At 46.8% G+C, this 27,269-nt stretch overlaps 1 protein-coding gene across 1 annotated transcript in view; it reads right to left on the bottom strand.

Moving 5' to 3' along the window:
- Positions 1 to 4,490: 4,490 nt before the first annotated feature.
- The window catches only part of LOC149326905 (uncharacterized), a 209,541-nt gene continuing 186,762 nt past the window's right edge, over positions 4,491 to 27,269 (bottom strand). Inside the window, exon 3 of the mRNA XM_089564722.1 lies at positions 4,491 to 4,667. Within this exon, the coding sequence (XP_089420848.1) occupies positions 4,491 to 4,667 (177 nt within the window). The remainder of the gene's footprint in view (positions 4,668 to 27,269) is intronic.

Below are 27,269 nucleotides of genomic sequence, written 5' to 3'. Positions count from 1 at the left end.
AAACAACCCTACATATATTATGTCCACGGTGCCACCTACCACGTTTAGCTCCAGGCGCTAATGAAGTGGTTACTCAGCCCGAATTCCCGGGTTGGATCCCCGCCAAGGCGGCCGCGTTTGTTAGGGCACGAAACGCATCAGGCCGGCAGGTGCTTAAGAATATCAGTGCAGGTTAAAGATAACCAGGCGGTCGAATTTATTCCAGCGCCCTACACAACGGCACCACTTGCTTTCTTGACTCCCTCTTTTATCCCTTCCTTTATGGCGCTGTTCGCGTGTGCACCGAGATGGGCGAGAGTTAATCCACGATTTCATTTCCTTGAACCGCCAACCAGCTCCTCTACCGCGACCCCACTGTCGGCAGATGAGCGACTCTTTAGCAGGCTAAAGTATTCGTTTCTAGAGCACTTCAGCGTGTCAGGAGTAGAAGACCATGGTCACCTTAACGCATTCCGACTTTTCCTTTCACTAAATCACTTTCTCTCTCTGCACTTCAGACTACTGTCAACTCATCTCTGTTGCGCAGAGCCCAATCCGTCACCACATCACAGCACCTCCACTAGTGACGCCGCTGCATCACCATCGGGCTCTTCCCAGGCAGAACGGCCGCAACTTAGAGCCAACGTTAAGAAGGCTACCAATGTGTTTTTCCAAGCATCCTGTCGTCAGCAGTTTCGATACATTGGAATTTTTTGTATGGTCGCTGTCAGCGCCATCCGCGCTCTCCGCCTACGCCGTGTCCATAGTAGGCTCCAGCCAAGATGCACATAGCACATAGCACGGACTCCTCAACCACATCGTCCTGCTCCCAGTGAGGCATCAGGCCTTTGTTTGAAAGGCATGGTCCCTTTTTCTGACGAGTCGCGCATCACCAGAGCTCGTAAGAGTGCTAGCAAGTATCGAGCGCCCCCTACCTGCAAACGATGATGGCATCATGAATGGCAATGCCGCCGCTAACAGCCACGGCAGGATAAAGGAAATCGCCGTGTCTTCTCTAAGAGCTTCAATTTCACAGCGAGGACATGCCCTCGCAGGTGGCTTCCTGCAGCTCAGGTTACTGCCTAAAGGTTTGCTTTCCCAAGACATCTATGCCTTCATCATGTGGTGCAGCAACTGTTAACACGAGACGAGATTCCATCACCTTCGAATCTGCACGCCAAGGGTGCGTCTGCTTCCTTGCCATTTCTACCAAAGTAGCGCCGGCTTCGTTGTTCCAGCATACTGTTCGCGTTTGCTGAGGACGGCAGCGCTCAGTGCCCATTTCTCAGGCATTGATCCCGCAGTCAATTAATAGTGTTGCACAGGCGGTGCTTCCCGGATGGCACGAAGAATCCAGAACTGTGCATACGGCCTGCTTGCCACGCTGTTCTCTGAGGGCGACCTCCCCAGCAATCTCTCCACTGACCGTTAGCCCTAATGGTTTCTACCTGGGCTTGACACACACAGCATTGTGTATACTTCGCACAAAGTTTTTCACTGAACATTCCCGTGGATATGCGGAATCTTCCGTACCACCCAAGGAAGCGATGTCATCACTCCGAAACCACTGTGGAGTTCGTCCTTGAGAGAACAGTGGGAGAGGAACACCGTGTACCCGGATTTTATTCTTTGATCGTGTGTACAATACGGAGTGGTGCAGATAGCTGGTAAACATAGATGGCGAATCCTAAAAAGGCTAATACTGTGTAAGAATTGCTTCTGACAATCCAGCTTGGCGCGGGGCATGCATTAGGCGGTGAGCGCTTGTCCGCGCCGTGACTAGTGGCTGAGGACGACGGGTCCTCACGTCAGCGCCACGTTCTTTGGTCAAAGCAGTCTCTAGGCGCCTGCCGTGGTAATAAGCGAGAGCTCGGGGCCAATGCGCCTCTCTTTGTTCCAAAAAATTGAAAAATCTGCAACAAGCTGCACTGAAATCCATGTGGCCTCTAGGTGCCACTAGCGCCGCTGATTTCGCTTGACCCATGCGGAAGCTAATGACCATTCTTCCAGATGCACATCCATACCCCAATCAACTGGCTAAACTATGGTCCGTCCAAGAATAGCGCGAGCCATCCACCGACCAAGATTCATTAGGCCGATTTCACCCGCTTAGGCAAGCGGGTGGAAGCCTGAATTTCAGGACTGACATTGGCGTTAGAAAGGCCAGGCATAAGCAGTTGGCATCGGGCCAACGTTGTGGTGCTAAGTATCTGCTGAGACTTTGTGCCGAAAAAGTATTTCCTGTTTTGTCATCTTATAGTACTCCGTAATACTTTCGCCCCTTGTCAAGTTTGAGGGGTTGTCAGGGGTGTGAGGGATTGGATGAGCGTCAGAAACTTGCTGGCGGAGAGGTCAAGCAGCTGCGTTGGCCGTCTCACTCCCCGTCGTTGATAGGTGCCCTGGTATGCAGAAGTTATGGACATTTAAAGGATTTTACATTTCAAAACGTTTTGAATACGGAGTACCCACACGACCCATACGCAATTGTGCTCCGCTGCATGTGAGTTTGAGAAAAATTGTTGCCTTGCTATTCGTGGATATCGCTGGTGACGTAGCTGCCTCTTCAGCCCAGGTGGTATCCTCTGCTTGGCTAACGCTGCATGCGATTTTAAGGCGGAAGCCTTTAATGTCTCATCGTTGTAAGCAGCGCAGCAGTTGTCGACAGAAATGTCGCGCTTTTCAATTGGTCGAAATGGTCGTAACGTCACAGTGCGCGAATTTCAAACGGGGCCAATTATACTTTGGCTAGTAACCATGCAACCAATTGAAGGGATCGTATATTCATGCTCCAAGTAAGTTGGACAGAGCTTAGTTAATGGCTTAATTACCCAATTAGCCTAATTAACTTTTCTAGTCAGGCCATATAAATAAATAAAACCGAGTAGAAAATTGGTCGAGCTCGGGAATCGAGCCCCGGTCTTCGGAGTGCGAGACGAGCATGCTATCCACTCCGCCATGCCAGCTCGATGGTTTGGAATGAACAAAGGTGTGTCTAGTGAATACGGTGTCTTCGCTCACTCCCATCCTGCTCCCTTACCTTCCGGCGAGGTTTAGGTGTCCACCGAGATGTGAGACACAGATACATTTCAATTCCTCAAAAACCAATTTACCGACGAGCGAGGCGTAGAACCGAATGGGTGATGGTGTTCTGTGGACTCCCTGGCAGCGTAGCGAGACGCTGTCGCGTTCCACTCTTACAGGCGAAGCTTAACATCTTAACCACACATTAGTGCCCGCACTTTAGGTCAGAAAAGTAACCCCCCCCCCTGAACTTTGACGGGTGTCCACCAAGATATGTGACACAGTTACTGCGTAATTTCCTTTCCTCAAATACAATTTTCATTTTCTTCATTACGGACCATCTTTGTCTTTCTTCTTTCACTACCACTTACTCCCTTCCTCTACGGTGCGGTTCAGGTGTCCACGGAGATGACAAAGGATTACTGCGCCATTTCCTTTCCTCAAAAATCGTTGCGTTCGAGGGGTAAGGCATCACGCAGAACGGGTGGAGGCGTTCCGTGGACTTCCTGGCAGCGCTACAACACGCTGTCGCGTTCCACTCCTAAAGGCGAAACATAAGCGTCATTAATTAGCAGTTAATTAGTATTCAGGCATTAATAAGTAATTAACCATTAATCAGTGATTTGGCATCATATAGTAATTAGTACTCAATTACATTTGACGCCACCAGTGCCACAGAAGCAGTCAAAGTGGTGCGGAAAACGCTTTCGCCTCTACGCACTTTAGACAGCCAAAGTGCCCCCTGAATTTTAACCCCTTAGGTGCAACTTCACCTGCTGGATTTGCCGTGGCCCCTTTTACGGGTCCAGTCGTATCAACGTAGATCATATCCTTGCTTCAATCCCAGCGCATAGAGAGGCCTCTAATAGAGGACAGGGAGTAGCCCGACTTCCAGGAAAGCCTAACCGTCAGGCAGTAGAGCGTATTCATCGTGCGGCAGGCATAAGTGCGGCTGCAGGCAGGTTTCGTAGATACGTAGGAATAATTGTAGATCAGGTAGCCATGCAGGAAGAAGAAACGTGAGAAACCATGCACGAGGCCGCTCCCTGCCAATCGAATGGAAAACGGCTTTGGTCACTTTTATTCCTAAAGCTGGCAAACCAATTGACACAGATAACCTCCGCCCCATCTCTCTCACCTGATGTGTGGGCAAACTAATGGAGACGATGGTGCAAGATCGGTTATCTACATATCTTGAACACACACAGGTCTTTGCGAGCACCATGTTCGGATTCCGCCCACACAGATCCGCACAGGATGTCCTCCTGCAACTCAATCGGCAAGTCCTTGACCCCCTCGAATGCCCCCATAATGACCGGGTAGTACTCGCTTTGGATCTTAAAGGGGCATTTGACAATGTAACACATTAGATCATACTCACTAACCTAAGTCACACCGACTGTGGCCTCAACACATTCCAATACATAAGCCAATTTTTAATGGATCGTCAATCCTACATTCGAATTCAAGATAGAGACCATGGTCCTTACCTACTCGGCACGCGGGGAACCCCTCAAGGCGCGGTACTTTCCCCGCTGCTCTTCAGTCTGGCCATGATGCACCTGCCGGCGCAGCTGAGTGGTGTCGCCGGCGTGCAGCACGCCCTGTACGCCGATGACATCCCTCTGTGGGCCACGCAGGGCGGCACAGGAGACATTGAAACCAGCCTGCAAACAGCGGCGACGATAGTAGACCGTTACGCCCGCCGCTGCGGTCTTCAATGTTCCCCTCAAAAATCGGAATTTGTGCACCTCCGCCCCTCACAGAAGTGCACAACTAAAATATCTCTCTCTCTTGAGAGTGGTCACATACGCGAAAGTGATGAGATACGGGTACTCGGACTCTACATCCACAAACACAGGCGGCCAGACACTACACTGGCCAAACTCCGTATGGTGGGGGACCAGGTGGGCCGCATGGTCCGCCGGGTTTCCAACAAACGCGGAGGGTTACGAAGTAAGGATGCCTTGCGGCTGGCAAATCCCTTCGTAACTAGTCGAATTGTCTATTTGACTCCATATCTCCACCTACGGAAACAAGAGGAGGACGCCCTTGAGGTCATCCTTCGCAAAATTGTTAAACGTGCCCTTGACCTCCCCATCACTACTTCAAACAGCCGGCTTATGGCTCTTGGGGTGGTGAATACTTTCCGGGAGCTCCGGGAGGCGCACCTTACAAACCAGTACATGCGCTTGTCGCTAACGGAGTCGGACGCCGCCTTCTTGCTCGACTCCATATCCAACACACCCCTCCAATGGAAGACACGTTTCGCATCCCGGAACTGTGGAGACGTGCCCTCCACGTGCGGCCTCTTCCAGCAAACATGTCACATGAAGACCATAATGGTCGGCGCCTGGCACGAGCGGAAGCGCTAACCCGATATTATGGCAACAAAACAGGTGTATACTACGTGGACGCCTCCGGCCCTCACCACGGGGGATGGTACACGGCCGCGGTAGTTCACAACAGCGACACAGTTAACGGCCTAACTTTCAGAGCCCGCAGTGCAACACAAGCAGAAGAGGTCGCGATTGCTCTCGCGGCCTCACATTCCAATTCAAAATACATAATCACCGACTCGCGAGGGGCCTGTCAGAACGTCGATGAAGGCTGCACTCCCTTCCTAGCCTATCGAATATACCAAAATTGCATACGGGATACGGACCCCGCACACCGTTACCTCATATGGGCCCCTGCTCATCAGGGGTTGGCAGGAAACGAGGCAGCAGACGCAGCTGCCTGCGCGCTCTCTCACCGGGCTGTTTTCTCCTCCCCATCCGATCAGGAACCCGATTTTAATTAGATCTATTTATTCAAAGATATTACAACATATTATCAAAATTGTCATCGCCTTTACCCTAGCCCATGTAAAGGCCTGAAGAAGGCGGATGAGCGGCTCCTTCTCCGCCTTCTCCCCAATACATTGTTGTGCCCGGCAGCGCTAAAACATTTTGACCCCTCCTTTAGCGGCAGCTGCCCACACTGTAGTGCGGTGTCTTCTGACACCTATCACATGGTGTGGGCCTGCCCTTCCAACCCCGCTATTCCCCCCATCCCCAACCCAACCCGGGAGGACTGGGAGGCGACCCTGCTCGGCTGCCATGACTTACAGGCCCAACAAGCCTTAGTCGGGCGCGCCCGGGCGGCGGCAACCGCCACTGGAGTCCCATACTAGGGACCTCCACCTAGTGTTTGTAAGGATCGGTACCTTACGGGCTGATCCAAACATACCTCCTGTTCATTCGTAATAAATGTTTTCACCACCACCACCCTCAAAGGAACATTTTTTGACAGCCTCCACAAATATAGCCAGCACAAAACAGACCAAAATCGACATTTTTACAGTGCAGCAGTGCAACTGCCAGGGCCAGAAGCTAAAGCATGGAGCGTTCGGACAGTGCAAATACAACGGTCAGAGACCCCCTAAATTCATATTAGAAAAGAAAGGCACCACAACGACCTACACGGCTTACGACACCGACAAACCCATCCCGGACAGCAGAGTGGCAACACTCATCTCTAAAGGAGTACACTGCGAGGGGGCTAGGAAGCTGTAGTCCCATCGCCCCCCCCTCCCCCCTCCCCGAGAATGAGCGTTGTGGCCGGGCAAATAGCGTAAAGTACAGTTGGCTAAAAGATGAAACATGACAGCCTTAGCAGTCCTAAACAGCTGCGCGTACGGCGACTTGTCTTCAGCCAATAAAAGGGAAGACAACACTAATATTTTCAGGTCCAGTTCACCGGTGCTTACTGGCGAAAGGAATTTTCTTTAAATGTCCTGTTCCAAGTCTTCATACGGAATCATATGAATGACTATTCGATAAGCGCACATTTTTGTTTGGTGCACAGTGTTTTCTAACACATCGAACCCTCCCCGAACACCCAAATCATACCTTCACCCGAAAGGTCCTCTATGAACGTAAATATCGAAATAAGCTTTATGTAATCCTTTTTTGAGCGTTTGAGGCTTGCATTTCGCATGAAGAGCGCCTTGAAACGCCAGTTTTAATATATTTCCCTTTTCTCTTGAAGCTAAGCAAAGGCTTGCTCCCAAAAAAATTAGGAGTCACTTTGGCGACTAAAGTGGTGCAAGGCGAAAGCCTGAGTACAGCATTCTGCCACGAATGCGGTTGTGAATGATGATTCAAGTGCTACCAGCGAATGACGCGTCCATTGGCTGTCTGCGTGTGTTACTGATGTGTGGTTAACATGTTAAGCTTCGCCTGTAAGAGTGAACGCGACAGCGTCTTGCAACGCTGCCAGGGAGTCTACAGAACGCCATCGCCAATTCGGCTGTACGCCTTGCTGGACGGTAAATTTATTTTTTGAGGAAAGGAAATGTATCTCTCTCGCATATCTGGGTGGACACCTGCACCTCGCCGTAAGGGAAAGGGGGAAGATGGGAGTGAACGAAGACGCCGTATTAGCTAGACGCGCCTTTGTTCATTCCAAACCATTCAGCTGGCATTACGGAGTGGCTAGCGTGCTCGTATCGCACTCCGGAGACCCTGGTTCGATTCCCCACCTCGACCAATTTCGTTCTCGGTTTTATTGATTTATGCGGTGTAACTAGAAAGGTTAATTAGGCTATTTCATATTTATATCATTGTATTTCTATCCATCGTGTTCTGTCATTCACCTGTCAAATGTTGGAACTGTCTAGGATGTTCGACACAGTGTATATGAAACGAGCAACGTCGAACTGAGTGGGGAAGTGCGTGGTGGTGGAGCGAACGCGGCTTCGTACTTATCTGTTTTTTCAGCAGCGTCTCCTTCCGCGGACGCTGTTGTCGCTGCGACCCGCGTCTTTTCTTTTCCTCTGTCTTCTGACCTCTTCATTCTTCTCTATCTTAATTAGGCTAATTGATTAATTAAGCAATTAAGTATACTCAATCCCACTTAGTTGGAGCATCACTCTACGATCCCTTTGAGTACAATTGGCCCCATTTGAAATTCGCGCACTGTGACGTCACGAGCATTTCGACCAATTGAAAAGCGTGACATTTTCTGTCGACAACTCCTGCTTACAACGATGAGGCATTAAAGGCTTCCGCCTTAAAATATGATGCACACATGCTGCGCGACGTGACTGTAAGAAATAGAGTAAACTCGCTAATTCAAATTTCTAGGGACCAGAGATGTTAGTTTGAATTATCCTGTTTTAAATTATCAGAAGTGCACCTCAATATGACACAGCACAAAGTGCGGTTTGGTTCAATCGATATGTGAGCCCACAAACAATATTTTGGATCTATTTTTCTGTGCGAATCTGGGCAGGGCATGCACGGTTAAGGCAAACTACCTGCTGCCCCTTAAGAGTAACAGAGTGGAAACCAAGCGAAGGCAACTCTAGCAGGAGGCGGCACAAAGTTAGGAGGGCGGATGATATTAAGGCGGAAGCTTTTAATGCCTCATCATTGTAAGCAGGAGCTGTCGACAGAAATTTCACGCTTTTCAATTGGTCGAAACGGTCGTGACGTCACAGTGCGCGAATTTCAAACGGGGCCAATTGTACTTTGGCTACTAACCATGCAACCAATTAAACGGATCGTATAGTGGTGCTCGAAGTAAGTTTGACTGAGTTTAATTAATTCCCTACTTAACCAATTAGTCAAACCTTTCTAGTCAGACCAGATAAATAAATAAAACCTAGTAAGAAATTGGCCGAGCTTGGGAATCGAACCCCGGTCTCCGGAGTGCTAGTCGAGCCAAAATTCTAGGAGGTATTGGTCGAGCACGCTACCACAACGCCATGCCAGCTCGATGGTTTGGAATGAACAAAGGTGCGTCTAGTGAATACGGTGTCTTCGTTCCCTCCCATCTTCCTCCCTTCCCGTTACGGCGAGGTTCGGATGTCCGCCAGGATATGCGAGACACATACACTTCCTTTCCTCAAAAACCAATTTACCGACGAGCAAGGCGTGTTCGCGTTTCAGATTGACCCAAGTTGTCGTGACTACACCGCGCGCGAAATTTGACGGGTGTCCACCGAAATATGTGAGACAGTTACTGCGCAAATTCCTTTCCTCAAATACAATTTTCGACTAGTGTCTACTGAGATATGTGAGACAGTTAATGAGTAATTTCCTTTCCACAAATACAATTTTCATTGTGTTCATTACGGCCCCTCTTTCTTCTTTCACTCACACTTCCTCCCTTCCTGTACGGTGCGGCTCAGGTGTCCACCGAGATAACAGAGAATTACAACCCCATTTCCTTTCCTCAAAAAGCGTTGCGTTCAAAGGGCAACGCACCGCGCCGAACAGGTGGTGGCGTTCCTTGGTCTCCGTGGCAGCCCTACAACACGCTGTCGCGTTCCACTCCTAAAGGCGAAGCTTAAGAGCCCTTAATTGGCACTTAATTAATGCACCAACAAAATGTGCAGTGAACAATCGCGCAGCAGAATGCAGCACTCAGGCTTTCGCCTTTCACCAGTTTAGTCGCTAAAGTTCCTCGTAATTTTTTAAGCAGTTTGCAAGGATATTGTGGGCGCAGCTGTTAGAATACATGTATAATTAGAGCGACATGGGAGAGGCCGTTGCCTTGCAGTAGGCGCAAGTGAGGTTGATGATGGTGATTAAATGCAAGTGAAAGGCAGTGATATATTCGTTTACTCAAGTGTAACTGTAAAAAATTCCGAGAAGGTCCCAGTAAGCCCAAGGTAGAGAAATCGAATGTGTACAAAAAAGTTCTATAAAAAGTTGAGCACCTCAGAAATTTCATTGATTGAAAAAAATTGTTAACGGCCTTCTGTCTCTAGGAGCAAAACTGCACGGCAATGACGATTTTTTGGAACTCCGCCAAGGTGTACTGCATGCCACTGTCGGTGTTATCAAAGCAGAACCGCTCCTGAATAGTATGGCCTTCGGCGGCCTCACCTCAAGTGGGACGAAGTAGTACAGGAACCTCCTCTCACGTGACAGTGTCCATGTAAGGAGTCTTCACCGCTGAACTCTCAAGTAGTAATGAGCGCTAGTTTTATCAATTAACAGGACCATTTGGGTAGACGCGAGGGAAACACACATACCACTGGAACCCCGACATGCCTTGTAAAGAGAAAAACAAAAGTGTGTGGGATGCTTTGCCGCTTTTTGACTAGATCTTTTTGGTTTGGTGCGGTTGATGGGGGTTTAATGTCCCAAAGCCTTTCGAGCTATAAGTGACCCTTTAGTGAAGGGCTGCGGAACTTTCGACCACCTGGGGTTCTTTAACGCGCCCTGACATCGCACAGAACACGCTCCTCTAAAATGTAGTCTCGATCTAAATTCGACAGCCGCTGCGGGGATATAACCAGCGTTTTTCGTATCTGCAGCCGAGCGTCCTAACGACTCAGCCGCCGTAGCAGCTAATCAGATGTTGCGTTTCCTTAGATAGCTTGCCGCTATCCTCAACCGCCTACTTGTACTGTACACTCCGTAATTTTAGTTGTGAGAGTGTCGTTCATTGTTTGAAAATTCAGATCGCCGTTCTAAGTGAACACCTAATATGTGTTCTACTGCGATATTCTGAATTCTTCTACTTTATCTCTTACTGCTAACTAGAAAGTGAGCTTGGCTTCACTAGTTTCTTCCATTCTCTCTAAAAGTGGAAGGTAGTTTATTTATTTCTTTATTTAAAATACTCCTGAAGACCTTCACCGACGAGGGTATTACCTAGATAAGGTCACAATAGTCCATAAAAATTAGCGAATAAAGCACAAAGAAACGCGGAGAACAAAACACAATATAGGACATTGTAATAAAATTCTTAGTAGTAATCATTCATAATTGAGACGCAAGTGAAAAAAAAAATCAACTAAGGAGGAAAAAAATGCAGAGAGCAGAACACAGTTAAAAGTTATGCCCGGCTATGCAGCCTATACAACTTCACTGAAATCACAGCAATAAAATGAAACAATGTGTATCATTGGTAATAAAATTAAAAGGAACAAACGCTCAATGCATTGATATGAAACGATTAACGCAAGAAGTTAGGAGTTAGTAATGGCAAACATTAGTTCGAAAAAATTATCCTGACCAGAGGCAGTCGCGACATGTCAAGGCAGAGCGTTCTAATGTGTTATAGTGCGTTGTATGAATAAGTAATTCTAGTTAAATGTATGACTTCACACGCGCTTAACTTTAAAAGAATAATCACATCGGCCACAAATAAAACCAGGCAAACAAAAGAAGTCGTTATGAAGTGGTGATGAACGACATGGTTGGTGAAAAATTGAAAAGCATGCAAGTTTACTGCGAAGACGAATCATGAGCACCTGCGCCTTTCTTCAAGGCTGTTATGCTGGTGTGACGTAAATATTCATTGTAAACAGAACAAACTGCGCGGTGTTATTATTAAATATCCTTAATGAGGTTTCTAAATAGCCGATGCATATTCACTTTTAGGTCTTGTTAGTGTGGCATAAGCATGTGTTCGTAGAAGGGAAGGAGCATGCTTTAAATTGTGTTTTAAGAGACGTAATGACCGATTAGTGAACGCAAGATTAAGGTAATATGGTGGTTACAGGTTAGGTCCGAACGAAGGTTAAGACTGCGGTACTAGTACGAGGCTATAACCTCGACTGGTTTTATATAAAAGAATACTCTGTTTCAATTAGAGACATTAAGTTAGTAAGTTAGTTTCATGAGTAAGTTAGTTTCATGAGCGAGGTAGAGCACGGTGGCGGCAATTGGCGAAGGACAGGGTTAATTGGAGGGACGTGGAAGAGGCATTTGCCCTAATAGTGGGCGTATTCAGGCTCATGGTGATGATGATAATGAAGTTAGTAAAAGACAAATTTTGTTTTCGAAAGGTTAAGTTTCATGACCGAGGTAGAGCACGGTGGTGGCAATGGGCGAAGGACAGGGTTAATTGTAGGAACATGGAAGAGGCATTTGCCCTAGTAGTGGGCGTATTCAGGCTCATGGTGATGATGATGATGAAGTTAGTAAAAGACAAATTTTGTTTTCGAAAGATTAAGTTTCATGAGCGAGGTAGAGCACGGTGGTGGCAATTGTCGAAGGACAGGGTTAATTGGAGGGACATGGAAGAAGCATTTGCCCTAGTAGTGGGCGTATTCAGGCTCATGGTGATGATGATGATAAAGGTAGTAAAAGACAAATTTTGTTTTCAAAAGGTTAAGTTTCATGAGCGAGGTAGAGCACGGTGGCGGCAATTGGCGAAGGACAGGGTTAATTGGAGGGACATGGAAGAGGCATTTGCCCTAGTAGTGGGCGTATTCAGGCTCATGGTGATGATGATGATGAAGTTAGTAAAAGACAAATTTTCTCTTCTAAAGTTTGTTTCATGAGCGAGGTAAATCACTATGCTGTCACTGAGTCGAGGCCTAATTGATGGGCTAGGGATCATCGTTAGAATACATTTTCCGGTATATTACACATTTTTTGGTGAAAAGACGGCTTTGGCAAGAAATGGAGTTCAGTAAAGCGTTAATAATATGAAAGAAAAGCAAGGGGCCAAGCACGCTTTCTTGTGGGACGCCAGAATGTACGGGGCTGAAAGAAGAAATATGGTTATTAACAGTGGTAAACTGGAACCTGGTAGACAGGAAATCTTTAATTCATGCTATAACAAAAGGGTGAACATTGTGCAGTGTAAATTTGGTTAATAACCAGCTGTGAAGTACCATGTCGAATGCTTTAGAAAAATCAAGAAATATGTAATAAGGGAGTAACTACTCATTGCATCCACCCAATGCCAATGGGTGGATGCCAATGAGTAATTACTCCCTTATTACAAATTTACTCCACCTTGGGGGATTCCCCTAAAACATTTTTGACCAAGAAATAGGTGTTGCACTTGAGTACCTACATAACAGCTGAATGTTGGTCAGGGATGAAAAAGCAAGATGCGTTTCGCGTCAGTAGCCTTTACGGAAGCAATGCTAGCACATAAAGATGATATTCTGCTGTTCTAAATAGTTAATTACGTCCGAATGAATTATGTGCTCAAGAAGTTTGCAGACTGCGCTGGTTAACGAAATGTGTCTAGAACTGAGTGGTGATGAACAATCGCCCGACTTGAAAATGGGCACAACCATAGCTAACCACCTGTCGAGTGGAATCAAACCGGATGAAAGAGACAGAAAAACAAAATAGCGGAGGAGATGCGATGAATACGTTCACATGAATTCGCGAGTGCTTTGTTCTGAAACCCAAGGTGCTCAGACGCTTATCCGGTTTTAAGCTTCCTCTGTAAAGATAAGTCCGAGCATCGCTGACAAATATTTCGCACATTGTGACGTTAGATTTTTACATAATATGAGCTAAACCGTCCTCTTCATGAGTAAAAGCTGATGTGAATGCGTTATGGAGAGTCTGTGCGCATTCAGCTACAGGAGCAGTGCCTCATTGAGCATTGGTTAAAGTTTCGTGACGATGATTCGAGGGGTTTATTGCCTGCCAGAACTAGCCAGGGTTATTAGTTAACATTGATGGTAAATCGTGAGTGAAGAAGTGGCGGCGAGCAGGTATCAACACCGGCTGATAATTCAAATCGCACGCTTTAAGCGTTTCCACGAATTGGAGTTCTTGTTTTGGTCGGCCTGTCTGTAAAGGCGCTCTTCATTTTTTTAAGCGGCGTAGGTGCTGATTAAACCAATGGGCGGTGCTAACTAGTGCATGGTATATGGATGAAGGGTATGAATCTCTTAACAACCGCAGCATGTTTATCCCTGAACAGTCTGCAGTTCACCTCCACTGAACGTGTTGAAAAATGTAGAAGAAAGTACTGAGCAAAAACTGTCAACTCAGCGTTTATTTCACCGATGTTCGCTCGGTTGTAGAACATGACTTGTTCGTTACGAGTTGCTCCTTTTGTCGTGCACGAAATTTAAGCTTTCCCGTGAATATGTAATGACCATAAAAGCCTTCTAAAAGCGTAATGTTGCAACAATGATGAGGATTATTGGTTCGGATGCGGTCAACAACAATGGCAAAAGTAGTGGATCGACACGTAGGTTCAAAAATAGGTTATGGAGTTGAAAAATGAAGGCAAGACGGGAGGAAAGCCTGCGCTGCAGGACGATTAGCTGGACCACTTAATGAGGACCTATTAACTGCTCAAAAGTTAAGATCACCTATTGATAGCGGGAATAAATTAGGAAATTGAAGAGTGACTTCTCTTTGCAGTGTACGGAATTGACTTCAGAATAAAGTTTAAATAACAGCTGCTAAACAACTAGAGGGCTGTAGATAACACGACTAGTGACATTTCAAACGAACCCACACTGACTCAAGTCCCGATGTGGCCTCTATAAGCACAGCAGTAACCTCTTTTTTCTAATGGCAAAAAGTACACAATCACCACCCCTACGGCTTATGCGGTCACAACGAAATATCTTACATTCTGAGTCGCAGAGGAAAATGCATTCGAAATGTCCAGCGCAAAAAAAAATGGCGAGAAGAGAAGAAACACAGACGACAGGACAGGCGGTGTCCTTTCGCGCAATTTTGATTGAACGTATTTCTTCTACATAGGGCTTTTTGAAGCGAAAAGCTTCACTACGAGGATTGGAGCCGAGCTTCGCGTGAGCCGGTGCACAGATTTGCAGTTCTGCGCATGCGCGAAACAGAGTGACGTCACACGCGGCGCAGGTGGCTGCAGATGTCGCCGCCGACTCCTTCGCCTGACCTTTCGTCGCAGCCGCGCGCTACAGCGCATATGCACCGCCTCTACCACTGCGCGAGCTTCTCCTCCTCTCTACCGTTTCACCTTTCGATGCACCCAGACATGGCTGTAGAAAGTCTGCCCAACCAAAAGTGCTAGCTTGGGAGTTGCCCGAAAAACAGCGAAGAAATGAAAAGCTCAAAGCTAAACATATGGCTGAAACGCCAGAAAACCGGGCAGAACGCCTCTCAAACCAAGTGTAACTTAAGCTTTTTGCTTGTATATTCAGGCTTAACCAGAGCTTAGCCACTGACATTTTTTTTTTCCATGTCGTCCACCTAAGTACAATTCTGCGATCACGCCGGTCAACCCTGTGGCTGCGACCACCTGCCAGTCGAGGGTGCTTTCCTTCTGTTTGAAGAAGAGGGTAGTAAAAACAGCGCCCGTCCTGTGGTATGTGTTTCCTCTCGTCTCCGTCTGTTTTCGCGCTGGTGATTTCGAATCTTATGCCACCAACTCGCCTAGTGAGCGATTTAGAAGGTAATTGCAGTTGTCAGCAATCGTGCCATTTAACCAAGGCTAGGGAAGTGCGAGGATAGACGAACTGCACGAATCGATTAGTGGAGAAAGAGCCACGTTTTTAGAAGGAACACTTCTAATGTTAGTGTAGAGCAAACCAGCATCCAAATCGTGGGACCGCGAGTGTGGTTTGACTGCGAATTTATGAGGACTGGAAGATGTACCTCTCTCGCCTGACATCCGCTTTGCGTGGCTCGTTTCATCATCTCAAAATAAAGCTCACTATTGATATGCAGTTTATCAAAACCCAAAGGCACCTTGTAACCTCCTTTTTTACTCATTCCGCCTACGTGAGCAGTTGTCGGCGTTTCTCGAGAACAGTTTCGGAGTAATCACATGAAATGCTCAAGTGCGTATTTTTGAGCTTGTCGAAAAGGTGCACCAGTTGCAGGGTGTCCTGTGCCAGGGTTATCAAAGAACTTGGGCTATGAGCTGTTCCCAGGCTAGCCAAGCATCCACGTTGGGTGAGAGATGTATGGAAAGCAGCTGACTCAATAGTAAAAACACAGGGTAAAAGGGAATTCTCCAAATGAGACTGATGGACTTCTCGGCCTCGCTCGGCCATTGAAATGTGGACAGCAAGCTACCGAGAATTCTCAGTCTTATCTTTTTCCGTGTTTACTATGTCACTGCTCTTTTTAGTTTGATGTTTTGTTTCTTTAAATTTCACAAGTGGAAAAAAATGACAGTCGGTTTTGGCAATTAGGCAAAAGGCGGACATGTGCGCTAGCAAGACATCAATTGTCGGTTGCAGCTACGAGCTACTTGGTGGTACTAGGCTTCCACGCATATACCATCTCAAGTTCTGTTTATCTACTATCTATGCATCATTCTAATCACGTTCTCCTCCTAACTCCTGCTGCTCATTCCGTTTAGCTCAGTTCGCTTAAAGGCTGCGCCGCATTATTAACGTCCCAGGTTCTCTCAAGGGTTACCACAGGCTGCACTTGGCTCGTAAGCCACCCGGTGGGCGTGTGAGCAGTGGTGTAGTGGTAAAAGGCAGGCGTTATTGTAGGTGTGGTCATCAGTGGGACGTGGGAGCTCGGGCTGGGTTGCGACCCACGTTTCCCTTGCCGAGCAGCCTCTCGCGATTAAATGGGCTGCCGCCTGACACGGAGGGCCTACGAACCGGTAGGCAGGTGAGAACCCTGCCACAAAACCTGCTTCAGACAGAGGCAAACACGCAACGACCAAATGCGGGGAGTGGCGGCTATCAGCGCTAGAGCACTAAAAATTAGCTGCCAGTTGCGGCAGTCAGCAAAATGCACTTTTAGCCTTGTAGTTGAAGCATTTGAATCATACGCGAATGCAGGCTGAACACAGTGTGCAACAACCGTGTTGTTTGAAGTTTGAAGTTTATTTCATTATTATGAGTACTGAGGACACGCAGACAAAAAGCCATACTTGGCTTGACGAGGTCCGCGATCCGTTACAGGGCATACAGCATAACAACTTAACAAATTACATTGCACCATGAGAATGCACAGACAATAAATGCAGATCATTCTAACTGACAGAACAACCAGCAATTATAGAGGCTAACACTAAGAATATAATGAGAAGCATTTGGAGGCACTTATACAATAGGTAAAGCGCGGGAATTTAACTGGGTTGGTAGTTTGTGCGACAACATTTGGTGTCCATAATTAGTGCGGGCTCATGGCACCTGCCAGGGTACGTTCACTCGCAAAGAACGCACATGTTCTTTTGCACTCAAACCTGAAAGACATTGAAGGAATGTGTCATTGTATTTAGTTGATGTTTGGTATCGTTTTAACAGCGTATCTTCATATAGTCCAGTTACAGGTTTAAGATTTAATGACGTGAAAAGGGGTGCAGTATGGGCATCGTGCGGTTGATTGGCAATAAGACGCACCCCTTGTTTTTATACTTTATACAATTTGTCTACATTTGTTTGTGTTGTGGTAACCCACACCAGGTAACAATAGCTTAGCTGGGACAAAAACAAAGATTTGTAAATTAACAGTTTAATGTTTTGAGGCAGAAAAAACGTAACTTACACAAAATTCCAACTTTTCTAGATAGCTTATTCAACACAGCTTCTACTTGCTCTCTCCATGACATGTGTTGCTCAAAAAGCACACCAAGGCTCTTAATTGTGCGAACAATTTTTATATCTGTGGAACCAAGTTTTAAATGTAGGTTGCTATCAATGACACGTAGTTTCGGCCGGAAGACTTTGTTTTCACTGCATTTATGGTTAGAGAGTTTGTATTGCTCAAGGCGTGCAATTTTGCTAGTAGCCGGTTTCCTCGACTCATTAGCTCGGCCAAGGTAGTTCCTTTCAGAAATAGGCTCATATCATCGGCATAAATTACAAATTTAGAGGTATTGTCAATTTTCACGACATCATTAATATACAAGTTGAATAACAAAGGACCTAATATGCTACCTTGGGGAACACCTGCTTGGATAGATTTTATTTCAGATACCACACCATTTACTGCTACCAATTGGCAGCAATGTTGAAAATATGACGACAGAAGGTCCAGGAATGTTCCTCGAAAACCATAACAGTTCAATTAAGCTAATAGAGTGGGACGGTTAAGACAATCAAATGCCTTGGAATAATCGACAAATATGCCCAAGACATCCGTATGCAATTCGAACGAGTCTAAAATATATTTTTTTTTAGTTAGAAGGGCCGTTTCAGCGGACCATCCCGTTCTGAAACCGAACTGAGAGGTTGTAATCAACTGGTGTATATTTGCAAAACTGGTCATGCGATTGTGAAGTAACTTTTCTACACAATTCGAAAAAATTGGCCAAATGGAGATAGAACAGTAATTCGAGAAGTTATTTCTGTCACTTCCTTTAATAAGAACGGTCATTTTTGCTGCCTGGAGCTGTCTAGGAAAGGTCGCTTGTAAAAACATTAGGTTTATGATATGTTCTAGTACGAAAGAAATAATATGTGCTGCATGCTTAATTGGCGATATTTGAAGATCATCATGTCGGCACTTTTGCTGTTGCTTAATGACATGATAGTGGCACTGATTTCATGGGCAGCGGTGGGCATTAAAAATGCACTGTTATAAAGCATTTGTAAGTCATCGGTGCACTTGGCATCATGAGTACTATTTGCCAAAGAAACAAAATACTCATTGAAAGCATTAGCTAATTCTATGCCATTTAATACTTCTCCATTTATGGAAATCGAGAATGGTGGAGCATTGGTGGAACCTCTGCCGAGGGCGCTGTTGCGCGTCAGGTCTGTGAAGTGTCTCTGCATTAAATAGATTATCTAAATATTTTCTTTTGGCGTCTCGAAGAGAATTATTTAGCTTGTTTCTATGAGACATAAAAGAGCGTAAGTCGTCTATGCTTTTGGTGTTAATGAAGCGGTGGGAAAGCCTGTTTTTCTCGCGTATTGCATTCAGGTGTTCTTTTGTTATCCACGGTTTTCGTGCTTTGCATGGCGATTTAATGGTCACGTACGGAAAACATCAGTCGTATACTCCCTTGAATATGTTTAGGAACGTATCATAGGCTTCTTCAGCATCAGTAGCTCTAAAAACACCCTCCCAATTTACGCGGCTTAGCTCGTCACTGAACAGCTGCAGTGTGGTGGTATCTATTTTTCTGAAGGCTACATTTTGAGATGGTTTCTTGTTAAATTGATTACCAGTGCTACGACTAGATAGGAGAAAAATGGGCAAGTGATCGCTAATATGCGCGTTGATGATGCCTGCTGTGAGCTGATCGGTGGAAATGTTCGTGATAAATACATCAATTAGAGTCACTGTAGAAACCTGAACGCGTGTAGGTAAATATATAGCGTTAATGCAAGAACTTGCCTCCAGAATTCTACAAAGTTCTGTTAGTGTTTCTGATGTTCGCACGAAATTAATGTTTAAATCGCCTCCTAGAATCAGTGTGTAATTTTTATCATTGATCCAGTTCAAAAATGTTTCAAGGAATGTGAAAAATTCATGGATAGAACTATTGGGTGGACGGTACATTACGGAGTATACGTTAGCGCCACATTTAACTGTTAGTATTCCGTAGTCTGCTGTCGATTCGATGTCGGCTGCGCCTAAGCGTAAGGCGAGAGGCATCTACAACTTGACGCTGCCACCGTTGAGCTTCTTCTTTGGTAGTGGCTTACGTCGCAGCCGCAGCACATGGTGCACTACAGCTATCCCGCCGACCTCCCTGAACCATTCTCGTTAGCTTTGTTCGCAGCGCTCAGTTCACAGTCGCCGTCTTCAATCCTGCGCCCAGGAGCCGCGTTATGAAATGCGGGAAAATCGATGACTGGCTCGAAGAAAATATGGACAGAAATAAGGCAGGCGAACAAATTGGGGAGCTCGAGACGATGACGAGGGAGTCGGGACGGCTGCACAAGGTGGTCGCGTTGGATCAGAGATCGAAGCCTAAGTGACCAGCTTTCACTGTCTACTTGGTTGATGCGGACCCCGGTCGTAACTAAATTATTGAGGGCATAATAGTGTGGCATAATTTTGCCAGCGGTACCGAGATGACCACTATTAATATTCTGCAATAAATTGATGCAATTATTAATAACAATAATGATAATTTTTATTTTCATCCGCGTACGTTGACGGAGGGGGTGGCAATAAAAACAATTAATGTGTAAAGAGGAAGAAGAGCAGCCGCGGCAGCCGCATTGCCAGCGCACAGCGCGAGATCGCTTGGTTGGTAACCGAAGACCGGACCGGCGTTTTGGCTAGCAATCCTTAGGCTATTTCCCCGGAGATCCTGCTACAATTTGTTGGAGCTGTGCTGGGTACTTTATTCTTTATTCAGAGGTTACCCCGCAGCGACCATAGGCGTTACAGCAGGGGGGTTACAGCATTGAAAAAAATTCATCCTCGTGAGTGCAGCACACCTGCATTTCACTGAGTCGATTCCATTCGCCAATTGTTTTAACAAAAAAGGAGTTTGCGTAAGTGCCAGTCGTTGAGTGATACTCACGAATTTTGAGACTATGGTCTGTGCTCCTGGACACATAGTGAGGCTCTTTCAGATAGGTTTCTCTATTAATACCGGTTTTATTATGAAATATTGTATATAAGAGTTTAAGTCTTAGTTTTCTTCGGCGAGAGGCAAGTAGTTCCAAGTTGAGCTCATTCTTCATGGCACTTAAGCTATCCCGCCGTCAGAATCGTTCTAAGACAAACCTGGCTGCCCGGTTTTGGATTCGTTCAATGTGCTCAGTGAGCGTCTTGTTCGAAGGGTCCCAAACCGCACAGCCATACTCCAAAATAGGTCTCACGCAACTCAGATAAGCTGTGTTTTTTAAACTCACATGACAACATCGCAAATTGCGTTGTATAAAATTCAGTGCTCCACTTGCCCTAAGCACCAAGTCATCAATGTGCGCGTTCCAGGAACAATCAGATGCCAGCGTTATGCCTAAATACTTATTCGCTGCCTCTTTACGTATTAGTTCGCTGTTAATCTTGTATCGAGACACAGTTGGTTTTTCTTTCTAGTAAAACAAACATGAATGCAATTTTTGACATTTAAATTCATTTTCCAAGTGGAACACCATGATTCAATTCTTGTTAGGTCTGTTTGTAAGCATGAAATATCGTTGTCATTAACAATGTTTTTGTATACAACGCAGTCATCTGCAAATAACCGCACAGAAGATGAAATTCCATCAGAAAGGTCGTTTACTTAAACCAAGAACAAGAGTGGTCCCAAAACCGAGCCTTGAGGAACGCCCGATGTAACTTTTACTTAGCCTGAACGTTTCCCATTTAAAACAACACATTGTCGCCGCTGAAACAAATAATTTTGAATCCATTTAACTACAGAAGAGTGAATATTTAATAAATGAAGCTTGCTAACAAGGAGTGAGTGTGACTGTGTATCAAAAGCCTTGTGAAAATCTAAAAAAGCACAGTCAATTTGTCCCCCCACGTCAGCACCTGATGCTAAGTCGTGATAAAACTCGACTAACTGGGTCGTGCAAGACATCCCCTTGCGAAACCCATGCTGCTCTTCAAATAAAAATTTGTTTTGAGCTATGTGTCTCATTACCTCTGTATATAGGATATGTTCAAGAACCTTACATGCTATTGACGTTAGTGATATGGGTCTATAATTACCAACTTCTTTTTTGGGACCACCCTTGTGAACAGGAACCACGTGAGCAACTTTCCAGTCATCTGGTAAATCGCCTGTTGCCAACGATTTGTTGTAAATCAAATAGAGATAGCGTGAAATCGATACCGAGCACCTTTTAAGAATACGTGGTGAAACACCCTCAGGCCCAATAGCTTTACCTTCGTCAACATTTTCTAACAGCCTCTGAATACCACCTACACTAATCTCTACTGGCTGCATTGGAGGGACATTGCTCACAGGCGGTACAGTGTTTGAGTCGTGTGTCAGTAAGTATACAGATTGAAAGTAGTCATTAAGACACGTTGCCTTGTCTTCATCGTCGGAGTGGACCTGACCATTATAAACTAATTGACTGATTTCTAGTGATTCAGACCCGCATTCCCTAATATACTTCCAAAATAATCTGGGGTTTTCTTTCATGTTTTCGCTTAGTCTGGAAAAGTAATCGTCCTTTGCCTCTTTTATACTCATTTTGTATTCACTGGCTAGTTCAGAAAGTTTTGCCGCCGCGGTGGCTCAGTGGCTATGGTGCTCGGCTGCTGGTCCGAAAGACGTGGGTTCGATCCCGGCCGCGGCGGCTGAATTTCTTCGGAGGAGAAATTCGAGGCCCGTGTACTGTGCGATGTCAGTGCACGTTAAAGAACCTCAGGTGGTATAAATTTCCGGAGCCCTCCATTACGGCGTCTCTCATAGCCTTAGTCGCTTTGGGACGTTAAACCCCATAAACCAAACCAACCAAACCAAACCAGAAAGTTTTGTAAAGTGAAGAACTGATTTAGTTTTTTTTCAATACGCGAAGTGCACGCTTTCTCCTCCTAATAAGCGACATGATTTGTCCTGTCACCCATTGTTTCCTTCCTTTCTTAAGCCTTGATGATTTGGTCTGTGGTACAAACATATCTGTGAGCTGGAGTAATATATTTTTAAACATTAACAACAACTCATAAACATCACATTCTTCCCCCAAACACTCAAATACAGGCAAGCGATCAAGAAGCTTTTCAGACATACTAGGATAGTCACCTTTTTCAAAAAAATATACTGTCCACATGCCTTCCGGCGGTACACTTCTGAGTTTAAATTCGCCATGACAGCAAGGTGGTCACTTATACCCGGAATCACGTTCACCGAAGTCACAAGATTAGGTGAATTGCAAAACAGTAGATCTAAAGTATGTTTATCGCGAGTTTGCCTATCTACATGTTGTAGCAGCCCAAACGTATCAGCTATATTTTCATTTCCAAGTTAATACGACCGCTAGTTCCGCTTGCGCATGAGCCATTGTGCCAAAGCAAATCGGGAAGATTGAAGTCTCCCCCGAGCAGCAAAGTCTGAGCGGAAGCCTCGGAAATTATGTCACGCAAGTATTGTAATGATTTTAAATCAGAATTTGGTGGGCGATAAACTACTGCAACCTTTAGCGCAGTGGAATCAGGCATGTCTATCCGGCACCAAACAGTCTCGATGTCGTCGTGGCCAAGATTTAACGCTGATGACGACAGACCAGTGCGAACAAACAAGAAAACAACTCCGCCCAGGCTTTGCCTATCTTTGCGATAAACGGCAAATTCCTTCGGGAATACTTCACTGTCAGCTATATCTGGCTTCAGCCAAGGTTCTGTCCCAAAAATAATTTCAGCCTTTGCGGAGTCGATAAGTGCAGCCAATTCGTCTGTCTTGTTCACTACGCTGCGGCAGTTAACAATTAGCGCAACAAGGCCCCGGCGAACACATCTGTGGTTTTCGTTACGGTGTCATGTTCTTTTGATCGACACAACCTCTTCCTTTTCTGCATCCCATACAAGAGCCCTGTCGTTAATTATAAGCTTGTCATGGTTGAGCTTGACCTTATTTTTGTCAGTCGCTTTTGCTTTACCATATTCCCATAGTTGCTTTCGCACTTTGCGGGTTTCCGGTGGATAGTCCTGGCCTACGCTATACGGAGTATTTTTGAACTTCTTAGCATTTTTCATGATGTTCTGCTTCTCTTTTTGAGAAGCAAATCTGGCAATAAGTGGTCTTTTTCCCGTATCATTGTACCGGCCAACACGATGTGCTCTTTCGATATATTTTGATTCGATCTGTAGCTTAGTCAAAGGTCTTTTATGAGGTTCTCTGATTCTTCCCACGTCTCAGAGGGGTTATTATCGTCTATACCGTAGAAGATCAGGTTTTGCCTATGGCTTCGATCTTCAAGGTTGACTGTCTTACTTTGCAAGGCTTTCACATGTTGAGTAAGGTGCTTTATTGTATCAGCCTGGTGAGTTACTACTTTGATAATATCCTCAATCCGTTGCTGAGCTAAGTTTGTCATTTGCTTCTTTAATCGCAGCCTATTGTGTGAAAAACCTTGTTTCTATAGCATTCAATTATTTATCAAGGTTTCCTGACCTTTCTGCAGCTCTTTCAGTAATTCTATTTCAGGGTTTATGGGAGGGCCAGGGTTGACCTCCACATCACCCGCAAGTAACAACAATAAAACTAAATACAGTACACGATTTGCAAACGAATGAAAACTTTTTGGTCGCGATCTGCCGCATGTTACTCTCTGATAGCAAGCAGAAGTACACGCCGTAATGGGAGGAGCCGGCAACTCTCATATCGGTTTGGAAATATCCTTTGGAAACATAAAGCCTTTGGCCTACGTCCTGGAGCTTCGCAACAGAACCATCGCGTCAACTATGTGCACCGACGCATGCCAGTCACCTTCCTCTTAGCCTACGCCGGTCGTTTGCCCTGGCGCTCTCCGACAGCGCGAGCCAAACATTTTTAGCGGGTCCGGTGATCACGACGTGGAGGATTAGCTTGCCTCTTACGAGCCGGTAAGCCGCAAGAACCGGTGGGATGACGCCATAACCTTAAACAACGTGATGTTTTACCTCTCGGACGTGGCCAGCCTATGGCACAGGAACCATGAAGAAGACTTGACTACTTGGACCAACTTCAAACGCGCCTTTTCAGACATCTTTGGGCACCCTGTAGTACGCAAGCTGCGCGCCGAACAGCGCCTGCGAGTGAGAGGCCAGCTTCAGGGAGCATCATTCACCAGTTATATCGAGGATGTCATCAGCCTCTGTACAAAGGTAAACTCGTCTATGTCTGAGGTGGACAGGATTAAGCATGTCCTGAAAGGCATCGAGACTGATGCATTTGGCATGCTTATCGCCCGGAACCCTACCACGGTTGCCGACGTATTCACCCTGTGTTAGAGCTGCAGTGAGCTCCGCAAGCAGCGTATTCTGGTGCCGTCACCTTCCGTGCAGCCTGACTCACTTTTCAGCCTCGCTGCAACAACTTCTCACAGCTCGCTGCTTGACTAGACCAAAGACTGTGAGTCAGGAGGTGGCTCGATAGCTGTCACTTTTTGATGGCGTTCAGGGACCTCCTTTCATCCCGGCTCCGACCCTCCCAATTGTGATTCGCGAGCAAGTGCTCGAAGCGCTACCCCCTGTTCGTCCGCCGGCTTCTGCTGCGGCGTCGCTCACATACGCCGACGCCGTCCGAAGATCAAGGGCCGAGCCGTTTGTCCCGTGCTATCCTCCGACGCCGCCGTCTGCCTTTCCAAACCCACCACGTCCTGCTCGTGTCAACCCTTCGCGCACCCGTCACAACCTTGCCATTGCTATGCATGTGGTGTCCCTGGTCACGTTGCGCGCCTCTGCCGACGCCGTGTGCTGCCACCCGTGGATGACCCCAGAACTTATGTCTACGCGGCAAAGCAGCCCCCGCCACGTCCGTCGTTCGCCGAACAGCTTGATGCCTTCTATCTCCGCCCGTATTCTAGCCGCGGTTCACGATCCCCGTGGCCCCGCTCTATTTCGCCACTGCGTCCTCATACCTTTATACGCCAGGAAAACTAGTTGCCGGAGTTCCTGAGGCAAGAACTGCGCACTCGGAGGCAAGTTTAAGGCCTCATTTGTCCCCAGCTAATGTGCTTGACGTTTCTGTGGAGCGAGGGCCACACCACGTTGGCGCTTGTCGATACTGGACCTGCTGTTTCTGTGATGAATAAGAAACTGTGCCGCAAACTTCGCAAAGAGTCGACGCCGCTATCCGGATTTTCGATTCATACGGCTAATGCGCAGCGAATTTCGCCTTTGTCCAGCGGCACAGCCAGGGTCATTATTCACGGTTCTTTATATACTGTCCAATTCGTCATTCTCTCATCGTGCTCGCATGACATTATATTAGGTTGGGACTTTCTCTCCCAACATGAGACCATCATCGACTGCGCTCGTGCCGAGCTCGAATTCCTCCGTGCAGTGCTACCTCGCCTGATACGTCATCTTCGTGGGGCAAGCTATCCGTGGCGGACGACATAGAGATTCCTCCATGCTCATCTGTTCCTCTCCCTGTCTCCTGCCTCACCGCATCCGACAACGCCGTCGTCTTTACACCATCCGACGTCTTCATCTCTCGACACGTTCTGCCTCTGCCATTCGCTGTGCTCACTGTTCAAGGCGGCTTCAGCCTCATCCCGATCTCGAACCCTTTTTTGAGCCCCTGCATATTTCTCCGTGGCGAATGCCTTAGTCTTATACAGCCCATTGACTCTTTGCTCGAACCCGAACGTTGCGCCCAATCATGTTCTCTTCCTACCAATTCTCTTACTTTGCCCGCATATGCCGGAGACGACGCCTTTGCTGATTCCGTCGACGCCAGTCTTGCCACACCGCAGAGCGTCGGACTTCTCCACCTTCTGAACCAGTTTCGCTCTTCTTTCGACGTAGCTCAAAACCGACTCGGCCGCAAGTCTACCGTGACCCAGGAGATAGACACCGGAGCCCACTTGCCGCTTCGTAAACGACCGTACCGAGTTTCGGCAGCCGAACGCCAGATTATCAGCACTCAGGTGGACGACATGCTTCAGCGAGGGGTCATTCAACCATCCAGTAGTCCGTGTGCCTCACCTGTCGTTCTAGTGAAGAAAAAAGGTGGCACAATACGGTTTTCCGTCGATTATCGGTGCCTTAACAAGGTCACCCGCAAAGACGTTTACCCTCTGCCGCGAATCGATGACGCCCTTCACTGCCTCCAGGGCGCGGAATTCTTTTCATCGTTAGACCTGCGTTCGGGGAATTGACAGGTCCCTGTGGCGGAGGCTTACCGTGCCAAGACTGCTTTTGTTACACCAGAGGGCCTGTACGAGTTTACGGTCTTGCCTTTCGCCTCTATAATGCCCCAGTGACTTTCGAGTGAATGATGGACACCATTTTACGTGGCCTGAAGTGGACAACACACCTGTGCTACTTAGATAACATTGTCGTCTACGTGCCTGATTTTGAGACGCACCTTCACCGCTTGGAGCACGTGTTGACATTTTTAACTGCCACGGGGCTCCAACTTAATCTCAAAAAGTGCCCCTTTGGCGCCCGCCAATTGATAATTTTAGGTCACGCCGTCTCTAAGGATGGCGTGCTTCACGACCCAGCCAAACTTCGTGCCATCGCTGGTGTTCCTCAAGCTGTCGACTCTGAAGGAACTTCGCAGCCTTCTTGGCCTGTGTTCTAACTTCTGACGTTTCATCCGAAATTTTGCCTCTGTCATCGCGCCACTTACGAAACTTCTTCGCGGCGCCATCGACCTGTGCGGTTGGTCACCTGACTGCGACGATGCCTTTATCCCCTTACACCGGCTGCTCACAGCACCTCCCATTTTACGACACTTCGACCCCACCGCTCCCACTGAAATTCACACCGATGTCAGTGGCGTTGGCCTCAGTGCTATCCTTGCACAACGTATACCCGGATTTCCCGAGTATGTCGTTGCTTACGTGAGCCGTGCACTGAAAAACCGGAACCTAACTACTCAGTAACCGAGAAGCAATGCTTGGCCATCGTTTGGGCGATCGGAAAGTTTCGTCCTTACGTTTATGGCCGCCGTTTCGACATCGTCACCTACCATCATTCCCTGTGCTGGCTAGCCTCCTTGAAAGACCCTACAGGCCGCCCCGCTCGCTGGGC

The sequence above is a fragment of the Amblyomma mixtum genome, chromosome 10, assembly GCF_055824585.1.
Source record: "Amblyomma mixtum isolate Tamu chromosome 10, ASM5582458v1, whole genome shotgun sequence".
NCBI classification, from domain to species: Eukaryota; Metazoa; Arthropoda; class Arachnida; order Ixodida; family Ixodidae; genus Amblyomma; species Amblyomma mixtum.
Note: the sequence above shows the minus strand (reverse complement) of the source record. Positions and strands in the feature narration are given on the sequence as shown.